Raw genomic sequence first — 16,137 nt, forward strand, 5'->3', positions numbered from 1 at the left:
TAGCAGGGAAGAGTTGGGGGAGAGACTCTCGCCTGAGTTTGACTCCTGGCTTCAGACCTACGAACTTGAGGGTGAGAAGTTATTAAACCTCTCAAAGCCTCGGATTCCTCATTTGTAAAAGGAGGATAAAAATGGTATCTGCCTCATGTGATGGTGGAGAGTACACTAGATAATCCCGTAGTATAGTTCCTGGCACATGGTGAGAGCTCTAAATCTAAGCTGCTGTTATTAAGATGTTTATTATTATAATTACACAGCTAGAGAAAGGAATTAAAAGGCAAATACCCCAGGAGGATAACACATTGATGTCACTGTTAAAGGGAGGATCCTGGATGCTTGAATTGTGAGAAAATCAGAAAAGGGGGGGAAAGTCTAAAGTAGGGGTGAGGCAAGAGGGGACAGACCTTTATGTGCTTTCTCGTGCCTCAGTGTTTTGCTTAATCGCCATCCTTTTTCACTTTTTAGCGTTTACAATAATGTCCTTTCTTGTGTTTGACTCATCCTACCCCATCTAATCTGGGACAATGTCTGAAACGTATTAGGCCTCCAGAAATGTTTGTTGCATGATTGATCTTTAACTTTTTAAAGTCAAAAACCTGGTTTCTACTTCTGTTTAGTAGAAAAGCTAGTATTGCCTACTGTATTGTATAAGTGGTGACCAAATGCTTTTTAGAATGTTGGTTAAAGCAGATAGCTAAGCTTAAGATGAAATGTCCTCATCTTTAAGAATATTATGGCTACCCAGCCACATATAAGAAAGACTTGTATCATTCTTGAGCAGTCTTTTTTGCTTTTTAATTGAGTGGTGCTTGGTTTACTCCCACACCCAGCCCCACTGGATGGGTAGTGAAGTCATTGTAAGACTCTTACAAGAATACAATTCGAACTTCATCCCCTTGAAAATTATTGAGAAAGGTTTGTAATTTTATTTTCTTTGCCTAAAATTCCATCTAGGAAAGTTATCTCAAATATAAATGTCATCTAGTACTATCATTTGATCATGTCGTCCCTACCTTAGATTCCCTACCCGCCCATAGTCGTCATCCTGACCTTAGTGAAGTGCTGCACTGCGTTTCCTTTCCCTGTGGCTAGGTTTTATTTGCAACTGCATGTGTTTTTATATGATTGCTTACTCTGTGCGGATATAAATTACTTTTTGGAATACTCAGTGAAAGTAGATCTTTTAAAAAGAACTCACACAGATTTGTAGTTCCATAAACTTGGTGAATACATCAAGATATCTGTTTGTTCTTATTTTGATATTGAAAATATAATAGATGGTGTGATAAAGCCACCTTCATTAATTCCTTTTATAAGTACTGTAATAGAATAGTTAATTTGTCCATACATAGCCTGCAATCATCTCCTCAATTCCTGGTAAAAGCCACAACCCCATCTTTCATTTTTATTACCTACCAGTTAATTGCACTAATAGGTTTTGTTTTTCATTTCTACATGACTTTCATTAGCAAAAGTGTTAACTCTTGCTGCTTTTTAGTTAGTAAGCATTTCAGGCTTTTTAATCAGAGATGAGCAAGGAAAATGGATTTTTAAAAATTTTGTGTGAATGTGCTTGCTAGCCTCCAAATTCCAGATGACTACTTCTGACTTTTACTTTTTTAGAAAAGAAGAGGCTTATTTGGGACCAATAAATTCTGCCAGGTAAGGAATATTGGTAGCTAGAGCTATGTGGTAGGGTTTTTTTCCTTAAAGAAAAGCTTTTTTTAGCATTGTTTACCAGTGAAACAATCTTCTCAATCCACAGACAGCTTTCTTGTGCAGTGTGAACTAGTATGACCTAATCTGAGTATTTAACAAGGCAATTGTTTATTTAAAAGTGATATAAACATTTTAATAAAAATGTTTAAAAACACTTCAAACATCTTTATTAAAATCTTTAAAACTTCAAGAGTTCGTTGTATAATTGTAGTACCTCCAATAATTTTGCTGAGTACTCTACATATGAAATCATTATGGTATAGATATATAGTTTTGACTATACTAAATTGAATCACATATATTTATCCCATTTTAGGGTTTATGAGAATGTTTTTATTCATCTTGATTGTTTTATTCATCCTGAAAATTGGTGATTGAATAAAAGACTTGCCATTGATTTAGTTATACATATCTCATTATGATTAGAGAAAACTGATTTTGCATTAGTGGAGAAAAAAATTTAAGTTAATATAAATTAACATCATATTTATTATTTTTATCTAATTTTTAGAGTATTGTAGGAATGCTACAAGAAAAAAATTCAGGATTTTACTACTTTATACTTTTAAAAAAGAGAAAGATCTGAAAGCCTTTTCTATGTTATTGCTAATTATGGACCCCACTGAAATGACCCAGGTATTTGTAGTTACTGCATCAGGTGGCATATACTCAAAACATCAGCTGGGCAGTGTCTGTTTCAAGATATCAGATGAATTGGCCAATGGAATGTTCTTTCTTATACCATTTAAAGTCTTCTTTCAACTAAATCATGTTCTCCCAAGTGACATTTGAATAAGAAGTATAATTATATAATTCTATGATAAACAGAGAAAGATAAACAAGATTTAGAAAAAAGTAGACCTTTTCTTGAAATACCTATAACAAAATAGAGAATCAAGTGGAAAATAGAAAAAATTTTTCCAAGTGAGAAACATGGAAGATAAAATTTTCATATGATTAGTGGTAAGTCATTCAAAGGATGTAAAGGCAGCAGGAGTTAATGACAGGTGACAAGGAAGGGGGTAAAAGGACTGTGTTTTATGAGGACAAGTAGGATTATATGTGTAAAGTAGAGAAGTCGATTCTAGTTAAGAGTTTCTTGAAGGAACCTCCTTAGTTTGCTTTTCATGGAGCAGATGGCTGGGAACTTGCCTGCCTTAGTATTGGGGGTGCTCAGCCACAACTCACCTTTCAGGAAGAGAATGTTCAGCCTTGGGGAACATAAACAGTATTTTCAGGCTGGTAGGGTACAAATGTGAGATTTGAGTAGACAAATTTGTATCAGGGGTTACTTGAAAAGTTATGTAGGCAGCTAACAATTTCAAAAATGTAAAGAGAGGGGCTTCCCTGGTGGCGCAGTGGTTGAGAGTCCGCCTGCCAATGCAGGGGACACGGGTTCGTGCCCCGGTCCGGGAGGATCCCGCGTGCTGCGGAGTGGCTGGGCCCGTGAGCCGTGGTCGCTGGGCCTGCGCATCCGGAGCCTGTGCTCCACAATGGGAGAGGCCGCAGCAGTGAGAGGCCCGCGTACCGCAAAAAAAAAAAAAAAAAAAAAATGTAAAGAGAATGTTTATATCCAAGGGTTGTGTTGGAGCTCTCAACAGATATCTTTGTTTACTAAAAATTTGGAGCTAAATTTTTGTAGATGTATTTTTGTCTATGTTTCCATATTGCAGTATGGGAATAACTAGGATAGTGCATTTATTTTAGATGATGGAAGTTTTAATTTTTAATGGTAACTTTCAATATACTTTTGAAATGAGTAATAGGAAAGGATATACATTAATACTATGTTTTCATGCATATTGCTGCTGTTTTTTAAAAGTCTATTTTAATTTGCTTTAAAGAAAAAATGTTAAGTGAATAATAACATATACAATAGTATATAGATACGGCAAAAATAATAAAAGTGGCATGCAGAAAATATGATTAGGAAATATTCATATACTTTTATCTTATATAGTTCACACATCACTAGATGTATTTTTTTAGAGCCTGAGAACAGAAAATATCTCAATAAAATGCTCTCATTTTTTTAACTTTGCAAAACAGTGTAGTTTTTCCATCCTGCCAATATAGTTAGGCTATTTTATTTTTAAGCCTGTCCAAACTGATTTGCCATCTCTAGTAGATCAGAAAGTACAGGTTCATGTTTTGCAAATGGATGAGACTTTAAGTGTATGCACTTGTTAGTAAGAAAGTGAACTAAGGTTTTATTTTCTGATCTTTTGAGATTTTCTTTGCCCATAGAGGGTTTTTTTTAAAATTCTCATTTAATAAAATTTAATACAATCAATTACAACCTTGAGCAAAACAAATCCCCAGATTTTCTAGTAATAATATTTTACATTTAGTGGTTAAATTTTTAAAAAATTTTTCTTAGAGTATAGTTGCTTTATAATGTTGGGTTAGTTTCTGCTGTACAGCAAAGTGAATCAGCTATATGTATACATATATCCCCTCTTTTTTGGATTTCCTTCCTATGTAAGTCACCACAGAACACTGAATAGAGTTCCCTGTGCTATACAGTAGGTTCTCATTAGTTATGTATTTTATACATAGTAGTGTATATATGTCAATCCCAAAGTAGTTAAACATAATACTCTTAACAGTTTTTTCTTTTTCACTTCTTAAGTTATCATACATAAAATTGACTTTTTGGGAATGTGCATAGTTCTTTGAATTTCAACACATGTATAAGTTTGTGTAACCACCACTACAGTCAAGATATAAAATAGTTCTATCACTCCAGAAAACTCCCCTCTTTGACTTTTTTAAGCGTTCCAAACCACATAACTTTTCTTTATAGTGGGAATACACTGTCCTGTCATCTCACTTAAACTTGTAGCAAAAAAAAGAGGCTACTTTACTGTTCAATAATTCTGTAATCCACCCTCTTTTCTAATGTATTTAAGTTCTTCTAACTGCTGATTTTGCACTTTGTTGATTCATACGCCTCATCAGGGATAGTATTCATTTCCCCTCTCTACCAAATATCATCAACTAATCCAGTCCTAAATTCTAACCTCTGGAGATTTCCTAGACAATGGTGTCAATGGATCTGTCCTTGTTCATGTTACATCTGTTTATAAGTTATGCTTTGTTCGTCATTGTTTTTTGAACTGCCAGTTGTCTGACATTAATGCTGGAGATTATTATCTGGAGTACACAAGAGAATCACTGCTGTGTCTCTCTTTTTATAGGCTCTACAGATAGTGTTCTTTCATTTTCCAAATACTTTCATGGCTTTGTGGCATACTTTTTCTATGGTATCACTGTATATTTCTCTGACTGTTTATGGTAAATGCAAACCAAAGAGAGAAAGTCACAGGTTATAAGTCAAAACTTTACTTGATCAGTATTTAAGCAGGGGTTGCATATTAACCAATCTATTATAGGCATTTGAGTGACATGCATTTCCAGTAGAATGAATATCTAGAGTACATGAACAATAATAAATTATTTTAAAATAAAGGTCAACGTTTTCTGTGTTGTGATAAAGCCTGTCATTTATGACTTTGCCTCAAATAAAAAACTAAGAAACTTATATACATCTGTAACAGTCGTCATTGAAATCATTTCAGACCATCTTAAGTTTATTACCTCACATAGGGAAAACATTAACAAGTTAATTTTAACCCTGATCTTTAGATCTTAAGTTTTCTTGTTCTATGATTCTTTTAAGGTTTTTCAAGGTTTCTTATATAGATATAAGATTTCTTGAAATGTGGTGATTCTCCTGTGATTTTTTTGTGTTACGATTTCGAACCAATTTTTTTGTTTCTATTTTTAATTCCTGGAAATAAGTACATTACTATCGAATGAGAGTCTTTATTATCCTTGTTTGGGAACTAAAAGTTAAAACGTTAAGGAATAATACAGTTACTTTTACTTGCGCACACTATTATCTATCCTTTGAAGTTATAAATTGACTATTTTATCATTTGCTCTTTAGATGGATCCTGTGCAAAAAGCAGTCATTAACCACACATTTGGAGTGTCCATTCCCCCAAAGAAGAAACAAGTTATTTCTTGTAATGTCTGTCAGCTTCGCTTTAACTCGGATGTGAGTATCACCTTTTCATTGCGCTCTGTAGTCTGTCAAGCTCTAAGTCTGATTGTTCTGAATATGTACATCTCTTTGTATTTACATACTCTCTAGCAGCCCCTCCAATTGATGGCCCACTTATTTCAGTGTGCTAGATTTTCAAGGGATTTGGATTCAGCATTAGAAACTTGAACAACAGAGTGGCTAATGTCAAAAATCAAGGATTTCTCTATGTAATCAGTCTCACCTATACCATTTTACACTTAATCCCACCAGTTATATTTACTTTTCAAAAATACTTGAATAGCAGAAAATATTTTTAAAAGTTTAAAATGCAATGAAAATATGAAAAAAATGCAATGAATGTTGAAGAAAACCATTGTTATTACTCTTGATAACAAGTGTCACGTTATATGTGTGTGTGCCAAATCATATTAAATACCTGAGAGAATAGTTTATTATACAATTTATATTTTCCCAGACTATGGAAATACAGGGAAAGCTTTGTAAATTATTTTATCTGGCAAGCATAACCATCCTGTTAAGAAAAATGATAACAAGAAAAGGGTACAAATCAATATTTTATGAAAGTCGATTTTAAAATGTAGAATAAAATAACATAAAATCAAAATAAATAATATTAGAATATTTATAATACCCAATGACCAAGTAAAGCCAATGAGCAATGCAAATCTGAATCTGGCGGCTGCATATTGTATGTGATATTTCCCAAGTTACTTCACAGTAGAAGTCATTTTGCCAAGAGTGTATTATATGATTCATGAGTTTTGGAAATACTAAAATAATAAATATTTTTGTTTGAATATCCATTAAATGATACTTTGATAATTCTACACAGGAAACATAATGAAAATTATAGTCATTGGAAAAGAGGAGATATGCTTTTCATGATTTATAAAAGTATATTTAATGCAATTTCAACCAAACATCCAATAACTTTTTTGGGCACCTGATAAAATCTTTCTCAAATTCCTTATTCAAGAATTAAAATGTTCCTAAATAAATTGAGAAATATGTAGTACCAATTCATTCAAAGTCTCATTATTGTTAAGATGTCATTTCTCCCCAGATTGATCTATAGACCCAGCACAACCCAGATAAAAATCCTAGAAGGCTTTGCTTTTTTGTGGAAAATGCCAAGCTATTTCTTAAATATACATAGAAAAGAAAAGCCCTATAATAGCCAAAATGTTTTTTAGGAAAGAACAAAGTTTGAGAACTTATGCTTCTTGATTGTAATACTTACTATAAAACCTATAGTAATCAAGACTGCAATACTGGTGAAAAAACAGTAGACATATTAATCAATAGAATAGAATAGACCTGCACCTATACGGTCAGTTGATCTTCAATAAACCTGCAAAGACAGTTCAATGGAGAAAGGCTAATCTTTGCAACAAATAGTGCAATTGGATATCCACTTGTAAATTTAAAAAAAGAACCTTGACTGGTACTTCACACAAAATATAAAAGTTATTTCAAATAGATCATATATATATATATATATATATATATATATAAAACTATAAACTTAAAACTATAAAACTTCTAGAAGAAAACATAGGAGAAAATTTATGTGACCTTGAGTTAGGCAAAGGTTTCTTAAGAAACAAAAATATGAATTATAAAAATGCTTATATATTAGACTTCATCAAAATTAAAAACTACTCTTCAAATGACACTATCATACTGTTAAGAAATTGAAAAGAAAAGCTACAGACTGGGAGAAAATATTTGTAAAACACATGCCTTGTATGCAGAATATTTAAATAACTTACAACTCAATAATAAATAATAAATGGGCAAAAGATTTGAATAAGCACTTTACCAGAGAAGAAATATGAATGACAGATAAATATGTAAAACAATGCTCAACATCATTAGCCATTAAGGAAATGCAAACCACAATCAGACACTACTATACCTATTAAAATGATGAAAATTAAATAAATTGATATTACCAAGTGGCAAGGATGAGGAGCAACTGGAATTCCCATTCATTGTTGTTGGAAATACGAAATGGTGCAGGTCCTTTAGAAAACAGTTTGGTAGCTATTTATAAGAAATTTTATAATGTTATAGATACGTTTCCCATACAACCCAGCAATCCCACTTCTAGGTATTTATCCAAGAGAAATGAAAACATATGTTCATACACATGTGTCTTTTATAGTAGCTTTATTCATAATTGCCCCAGACTGAAATTGATCCTAATGTCTATCAACTGATGAATGGATAAACAAACTGTGGTATAGCCATACAATGGAATACTACTCAGCAACAAAAGAAATGATGTACCAATACACCCCACAACATGGATGAATCTCAAAGGCAGTATGCTAAATGAAATAAGTTGGACACAAAGACTATACACTGTATGGTTACACTTATAAAACTTTTGCCAAACACAATACTGTGGGGACAGAAATCAGACCCGTAATTAGCAGCGTCTGAGGGTGGGGTTGGGTCATTGATCACCAAGGGGCATGAGGGAACTTTTTTGGGTGATGTAAATATTTGAAATCTTCATCGTTGTGGTAGTTACACAACTGTTTTTGTTTTTCAAAACTCATAGAACTCAATACCTAAAAAGTAATTTTACTGTATGTAAAGTGTACCTCAGTAAACCTGACTAGAAAAAAATGCAATGTGATAGGAATCGTGAAATATTTTGTAAGTTGAAGACTAATTAATCATAGAGACATACCTACTAGATATATTAAACTATAATATTACTACTAGATTTAAGGTATAATAATTGAAGGATTTTTTTAAGAAAAAACAGAATAATAAATACTGAAATAGATCCAAGTATATTTAAAAATTTTGCCCACTTATTATCCAAATTTATACAGTCACATAGGGAAATTAACGTCTCTGTAACTTTACAAATATAAAATGAAAATGCTCACTGCTTAACTGGCCACTTACAGAATGAATAACCACCAGAAGACATGCTCCATATTTGGGTTCTAGCATTCCCACTGCAGCAATACCTGATGCTGAAAACATCTCATAATACAATGCAAAGAGATCGCAAAGTAAAATGGCAAAAATCTTGCAAAAGATGAGACTTTCATGAAGTCTATGAATGTCATGTTAGAGAACAGCTTAATACAAAGCCACTGACAATAAGGATCTGCCTGTTAGAGTTAAAGAAAAGTAACGAGGTTTATGATAGGCTCTGCAAAGCAAAATGTTTTTTTTTTTTTAAAGCAAAATGTTTTGACCATCAAGTGAATAATAAGGACTTTGAGGCAATTATGAATCCCTTGAATTAAAAAAATATATATTGGGGCTTCCCTGGTGGCGCAGTGGTTGAGAGTCCGCCTGCCGATGCAGGGTACACGGGTTTGTGCCCCGGTCCGGGAAGATCCCACATGCCGCTGGGCGGCTGGGCCTGTGAGCCATGGCTGCTGAGCCTGCGTGTCTGGAGCCTGTGCTCTGCAGCAGGAGAGGCCGCAGCAGTGAGAGGCCCGTGTACCGAAAAAAAATTTAAAAAATATACATGGTCCAAAAAGCAAATTAATTTTAAAAGGTACATTGAAAAATCTTGTCCCATCCTATTCCCCATCCTCCCACCCTCCATGCCTTTCCCTGTCTATCTTGTAACCACTTTAATATTTCTTGCCTATCTTTCCTGGGTCTGTTTATGCAGATTGAGATTGAATATGTACTCAATCTCCTCCCTTTTCTACATACAAGGTAGCATACTATTCACACTTTTTTTTGCCCTGCACTGGTTTTACATAACAATATATCCTAGAGAATTTTCCCTATCAGAACATAGCAAGCTCCCCTCACTGTTTTTTATAGATGTGGTAGGCAAAGATGTTCACATCCTAATCTCTGGACTCTTTTACTATATTACCTTGTATGGCAAAGGGGAATTAAGGTAGTAAATGGAATTAAGGGCACTAATCAGCTGACCTTAAAATAGATTATCTGGGATTTTCCTGCAGGCCCAAAGGCCCTTAAAAATAGAAGAGGGAGGCAAAAGAGGAAGTTAGAGTGATATGATATAAGAACAACTAGACTGGTCGTTGTTGGTTTGAAGGTGTAAGAAGGGGTTGGTTTGAAGGGTGGAAAGCTTCTAGAAGTTGAAAAGTCAAGGAAATTGATTTTCCCCTAGAGCCTCCAAAATAGAATGCAGTCCTGCTGACACCTTGGTTTCAGCCCAATGAAACCCATGTTGGACTTCCGAATTCCAGAACTGTAAGATAATAAATGTGTGTTGTTTTAAGCCACTGAGTTTATGGTAATTTGCTAGTACAGCAATAGAAAACTAATACAGTAGTCTATGTGTAGATGTTCCATAGTTTACTTAACTAGTCCCTTATTGGTGGACACTTAGATTGTTTCTTATCTTTGGAGTTAACATAGATTCTCATAGCCAATAGATACAGATGTAGGACATAAATTTGAGCCTCTTGACTCTAAATCCACAACTCTCCAAAGATACTATGTTGCCTTACAACTTTACTCATTTTCTTAGCATTTATTGTGCTCCTATTTTATGCCAAGCCCTATACATACTAGACTCCAGAGTCTAGCAGCAACTTTTACTAGTAAACAGTGTGAATGAAAGCACGCAAGGATTAACCTTATTAGATCCTCTCAGAACGTATTCCAGGTCTTCTGCTCTGTATTTCATTACTCCATACATAGAAAGGCTGCACAGTGTAAAACACTGGATTAAGAGTCCTTGAATGTGATTTAAATCCTAATTTTGAACTTTGATAAACCACTTCACTACTGTGGGCCTCAGTTTCCTCCTCTGTAATGTAACCTAAAATGGACTACATGATCTTTGGGAGGACCATTCCAGCTCTATGACTGAAAATCATTTCCATGGTATTTCTTTAGAAGGACAGGATATAAACACTTCCATCTTACAGGTGGAATAGGTAAGACTCAGAAAGAATGACTACACGTTTTATTTTTTATTTTTGTCAGTCTTCTGGGGAGAGGTGTGCCAGTCTTCTTTCTACACCCCAGAATTGCTCTAGGAGCAGATTCACCTTTGAATTGAGCTTTATTCGATGTCACTAATTTTCTTTGTATTTACTAACAGGGGCATGGACAGATGTACACACATGAGCACGTGACCACTGGCTTCCTTGTCACCACTCAAAAGCTCTGTTGATAATGGAGAAAGAAATTAAATTTCTGAGTCATGCTTAGACTCTGGGCAGTAAAGCCACAAAATCTGGATGGCAAATCCACAAGTGTGACATGTACATGTTCTCAGTGTTTAGTAATGGTGCTGTAATCTGCATAACTGAGCTCTGAAACTGAGCATTCTTTATTTGGGGGGAGAGTTTATTATTTTATAATTACCCTATTTTACGTTTTAATGTAAGAATTAAGAAGATGCTCATCCTTATTTTCTTTAATAACATTTCTAAATCAGCCTGAGACTGAATTGGCTTCACTCTTCAGTGTAGAAAATATGTTTATTGAAAAATCTGGGAGGCAGATTTGCTCAGTAAACAGACTACATTCTGACATTCTCCATTACCCATATAAACTGTACCAGGGCAGACTTCATGCATTAAAATTCAATGTGACCTAGTTTAAGTGTCCAGTAGCCCCCTTTGTCCAGCTTTTATCATCTCAGTAGAACTCCACTGTGGGAAAGCAAAAGGCTACAACTTTATTTACACGATACAGCGTTATGCAAATGAGCAAGCATTAATCACAAACATTTCCCAAGTGAATCTTTGCAAATTGACGCCATTAACTTTGCCAGGGGCCAAGCATTGCAGTCCAGGAATAATGTGTCTTTCCAACTGAGTCCCAGACATTTGCACAAATGTGTGCAGCACCCGTGTCCCTAGTTTCTTCTTGGCAACCTTTTTTTTTCTAACATGGTTTAAGCTGAGCACTGAATGAAATTATCCTGGGCCTGAATGCTCCCTTCTTCTCCGGTGAACGAGTGCACTGCAACTCTAGTATGGCTATAAATTGTTAAACTTAAATCCGAATCTTTCCCTTTAGCTGGGAAATAATATGTTTCCAGAGTGAAGCCTTGCCAGAGAAATAGGTCTTCTATACTGTTTCATAGTTAGTTTTAAAGAAGACTCTCAAAATTATTGGACTTTCGGTTTTCATACGAAAAGACTAGAAACTAGAACTTTTAACACAAGCTTTTAAAATATTTTTGAGGCTGACGTTTCTCTTTTTGGCTAGGTTGAAAGTTGGCAGATCCCAAATAATTACTAATTTTTGTATTAATTTCAATTTCTTAGAGAATAGTGGCAGGATAAATGAAACTGATCCTTAAACAGATTTTTACACAAAATCAGGGCAACTTAGTACTCTTAAATGTTTAAAAATAGAGATGATCTTCTTTTATTGTTACTATCTCAGAACAGAATTAATCATAAATACCTTTAACATATGACTGGATCCTTTATGCGTCACGGGCAAATCGAAATGAGAGCATAATGATCTTTTTAATGAAGTTTTATATACTCTAATTCAGGAACTGACCCTGAAATTTTGATACTCAGCATTAATAACACAATTGATTCAGCATGAGATGCAGGGTCCCTAATCGTTGACCCCTAATTTGGAGCTAACTCATTTGACTTTTTGAATTTACACTATTATTTTTTGAATAGCATTATAAATCAAATCATTTATAGTTCAATTTTTTTTTTAATTTTACTTTGTGGTTCCTCTAAGTTTTTAATTTTGTTGTGTTGTTTTTGTGTTTCTTTTGGGTTTTGGTCATCCAATATCTCTATCTCTCATTTTAGACCACTGTTCTTTTTGCTGTGTTCTATTGCCTCATGTCTCAAGACATAAGGAGATGACCTCATTCCATTTCATTGATTTACGTAAGACTTATTAAGTACAAATGGGCAGGAAATTAAGGATTTGCTTAGAAGTTAAAATGACAGGGCGACCAGTTATTTGTGTGAACATTTCTGTAGGTGACCTGACTCTCCTATTCTTTCCTGTAAATCTCTCTGAGATTTCAGAAAGTGCAGTCACGCAACAATCACCCTCAATTCCCATATGACTGCAATTAGTGTGTAATTGATACATCCGCAATGCTACTTCCCTCTGCATTTGGCATCTTTGTCATCTTGTTTTCATTTGGAGAAGGTTATTTCATATGCTCTCCTGGACCTTTCTGCCCATATCTCTTTTTGTGTAGTTTTAATCTTATGCCCACTTTCTGATTTCCTTAGCAGTTTACATAATACAGTACAAATTCTCTGTCTTGCATAAACAAACTGTTTCCACCCACCATCTGCCACTCAAGAGGCGTTAGTGTTGTTTCTGCTGGAGCCCTGGAATTCTCTGTCATCCAGCAGGGATCTCAGCAGTCATGAGGTTAGGGAGAAAGCCACAAGTTTGGGTCCCACATAAATGCCCTTTCCATGGGCTCTGGGCTGACCCTCCGTCTCCTTTGGCCCCCAGGCCTAACTCCACCTCTCAGCCAGCTGCCATGAGGCAGCAAGTCCCTACAGCAGCTGCGGTTCCTTCCCTGGGAGGTCAAAGCGGCGGGGAAATAAGAACCCCTTAGACGCCTTCTTGGAAGATCTGTCTTGCAGCAAAAGCGGAAGAGGCGCTCAGCTGCAAGGGCACTTGCTTGCGTTTTCTGAAGGATTAGGCTTTTTGTTTATCACCCCATCACACTCTTCTAGGGGACTCTGCATTTTGCTATTGGCTGCCTAGCGCTGGTTTTAACTCTAGAAATTCTGTTCACCAGTTATCAGTGTTTTTCTTTCCCTATTAAAACGTGTTCTCTTCTACTAAGCCATCATGTTCTTCCTTCCTGTGTTCTCTATCTTCTCTTCCCTTCTCCCTCTCCTCTAGCTCTTCTGTTTTCCCCCTCTTCCTCTTTCTCGGGCACAAAAGTACAACAAATACACTATTTTTCCTTTCTCTCATGGACAGTGTCTTTATTAAGCTTTTTTAGGTTAATAACTGGATTCATTGCTTTGAATTCTGAGGCACTTTTCCCTTGAAAAGCCCCTAGAAGGTAATTTTTTTTAAAAAGTATATTGAACATAGTATTTGAAACTCTAACCAACATAATGTTTACAAAAATTTATACTTTATTTCCTGAATTTTCAGACATCGCCTTTGATAACTGATATGTCAAGAAAAACCTTGAACAGTCATCTTCTAATATTTGGCCCTCCTTACATCACCACTCTCAGATATGTCCAACAAATATCTACACATGTGAGGTCTACAGATCAACTTAAACTCTTCCCTCCTCTCACATATACATATACAGTCACTGCCTGCTACCCACACACACCTACTGTATTTCTCTTGAAACCCTTGAGGTAGATAGCAGCTCCTTTAGTCTATTAATTTATACTGTATTTATATTTATATAGTTGTATATAAATTGTGTACACACAGTTACATATAAGTATATATGTGTAATTTGTTGGTTTTTTTTTTTTTTTTTAAGAATTGATGCTGATAAAATGTGAGACGCAGAGTTTTAAGAATACTGGTACCTAGCCTGCTGTTTCACCTATGCTAATATTGGCCTCTCATTCAGAAATGAAATAAGCCATGGAAATTGGTCCTCACTAAAAAGTGAGTTTATGATGAAGGGATTTGGAGAAAGTCATACTCAAACTGAATTCTGCAGCTGATCATTAAATAAAGAAATACCACTGCGATAATACTCTCATTGCTGGGTTGGGAAGTGAAAGCTAGCTGTAAAGTTTACATCTGCTGCTAAGCAGTACAAATTATTAGATAAATGGATAATTTTGTAAGTTTGAAAAACCAACTGATTCTGTTAAGAAAAAAGGTACTGATGATACAAAGAATCAATAGCATTAAATGGAAATCTAGAAAATGGTAGTCTGCTTTTGTCAAACATTTTACATTTTTCCCATAAATAAGACTATTTCTATTGATTATTAGGTATGGAGGGTAGTGAAGCAGATAGCAGGTAATTAAAAGCATAAATCTCAGGAGCTTGGGAAGGTAATTCTCTGCTTTGCAGGCAGAGCTGACAAAATGATGAACATTTTCTGCTTCAACATGACAGAAATATAGTGTCGTTACAGGGAAAAGGAACATACTGAGCTAAAAGTTGGCTTCAATAGCTGCTGTTTAAGAAAGCTCTTTAAAAAATTTAGTCTGCCTTTTTGAAGCATATAGTAGTTCCTTATTAAATTTTTTAAAAATTGCCTTAAATTAGCACTATAACATTACCAGAATGTCACAGTCTTTCTCAGAACTACCTTATTTTAAGTGGGTATTTGATAATTTAGGACTAATTTTAAATTCATCACTGAAAGAAAGTGAAGATTAGGATAAAAGTGAAGTTTTTAAAAAGTGAGCATTATTCCTTATAAAGACTCTTCAGATCCTATATTTAACTGATGGGGAAGTTATGCAACACATAATTCAATCATTTGGGGCTTTTCTTAAAACACATAGATGCCTCACATGACATATTACTTTAGCTGTTTATATGTGTTTAATAATATTCAAAGTTAGGATGACCCGCCTAATGTGATGTGAGGAACAGTAAATGTGAATGCAAAACCCACCCTCCTGTATCAGAATATGTTCTCAACAGAAAACCATTAAGCATCTATTGATCAGTACTGCAAGCTTTGGTACATTTCCATTAAATATTGGTTTGCTGATCAAATATTAGTAACACCTTTTAAAAAATATTATGGGTGGTCTTTTTTTCCTGTGTAAAATTCCTGTGTTAGTAACTCTTTTAGACAAAATTAAAAGATTCCTGAAAGGATTTTCAGGTCATTTTGTTGTGATTTTTGTCATCTTCCCACTTTGGGGTTGGGAAGGACTGTTGAAGTCTTGTGTATTTTTCCTTTTTGTTTGGTATGGATTTCTCTAGTTAAGACTGGGTGTGGAATCCTTAACAATAAGATCATGTTTCACTCAATTCTTGTGGTTTGGATTCTTCAGCTAAAAATTTATGCAACATACAATTAGAAATCAGGTAAAATTTCTAGGCTGAACACCTGTAGGTTTCCTGAATGATTAGTTCCTGGTTTAAAGTTTGTATTCAGGCTTTATTTAGTACACGTTTGGTTTCCCATAACTTATCTTTTATTTTGTATGCTTGAGTGGGCAATTGGCTATAATTTCACAACCTTTACAACAAGAAAAAAAGTATTACTTATGTAAGACAAAAACAAAACAAAAAAGCTGGATGCAACAAGAAGTAATCGTGCCTACTCCATTGCTTTCAAGCAAGAGGCTGATTTAATACAGTTAGAACATCTTGCAAAAGAGATAACTTTTAACTACTTTCATCTCTCAAGCAGCTTTTTGAATAAAGTGACAGCATTTGCCCCGGAGGAAAGAGAACTTTAGATACGGTC

The 16,137-nt window shown here is 34.7% G+C and overlaps 1 protein-coding gene across 2 annotated transcripts in view; it reads left to right on the forward strand.

Annotated features, from left to right (window-relative positions):
- The window catches only part of ZNF385B (zinc finger protein 385B), a 320,608-nt gene that overhangs the window by 255,628 nt on the left and 48,843 nt on the right, over positions 1–16,137 (forward strand). Inside the window, exons 3-4 of one of the 2 annotated variants that reach the window (XM_032637584.1) lie at positions 1,624–1,662; positions 5,672–5,782. In XM_032637584.1, the coding sequence (XP_032493475.1) occupies positions 1,624–1,662; positions 5,672–5,782 (150 nt within the window). The remainder of the gene's footprint in view (positions 1–1,623; positions 1,663–5,671; positions 5,783–16,137) is intronic. The other variant, XM_032637583.1, reaches the window with a different exon arrangement.

This window comes from Phocoena sinus, chromosome 7 (genome assembly GCF_008692025.1).
Source record: "Phocoena sinus isolate mPhoSin1 chromosome 7, mPhoSin1.pri, whole genome shotgun sequence".
NCBI lineage: Eukaryota > Metazoa > Chordata > Mammalia > Artiodactyla > Phocoenidae > Phocoena > Phocoena sinus.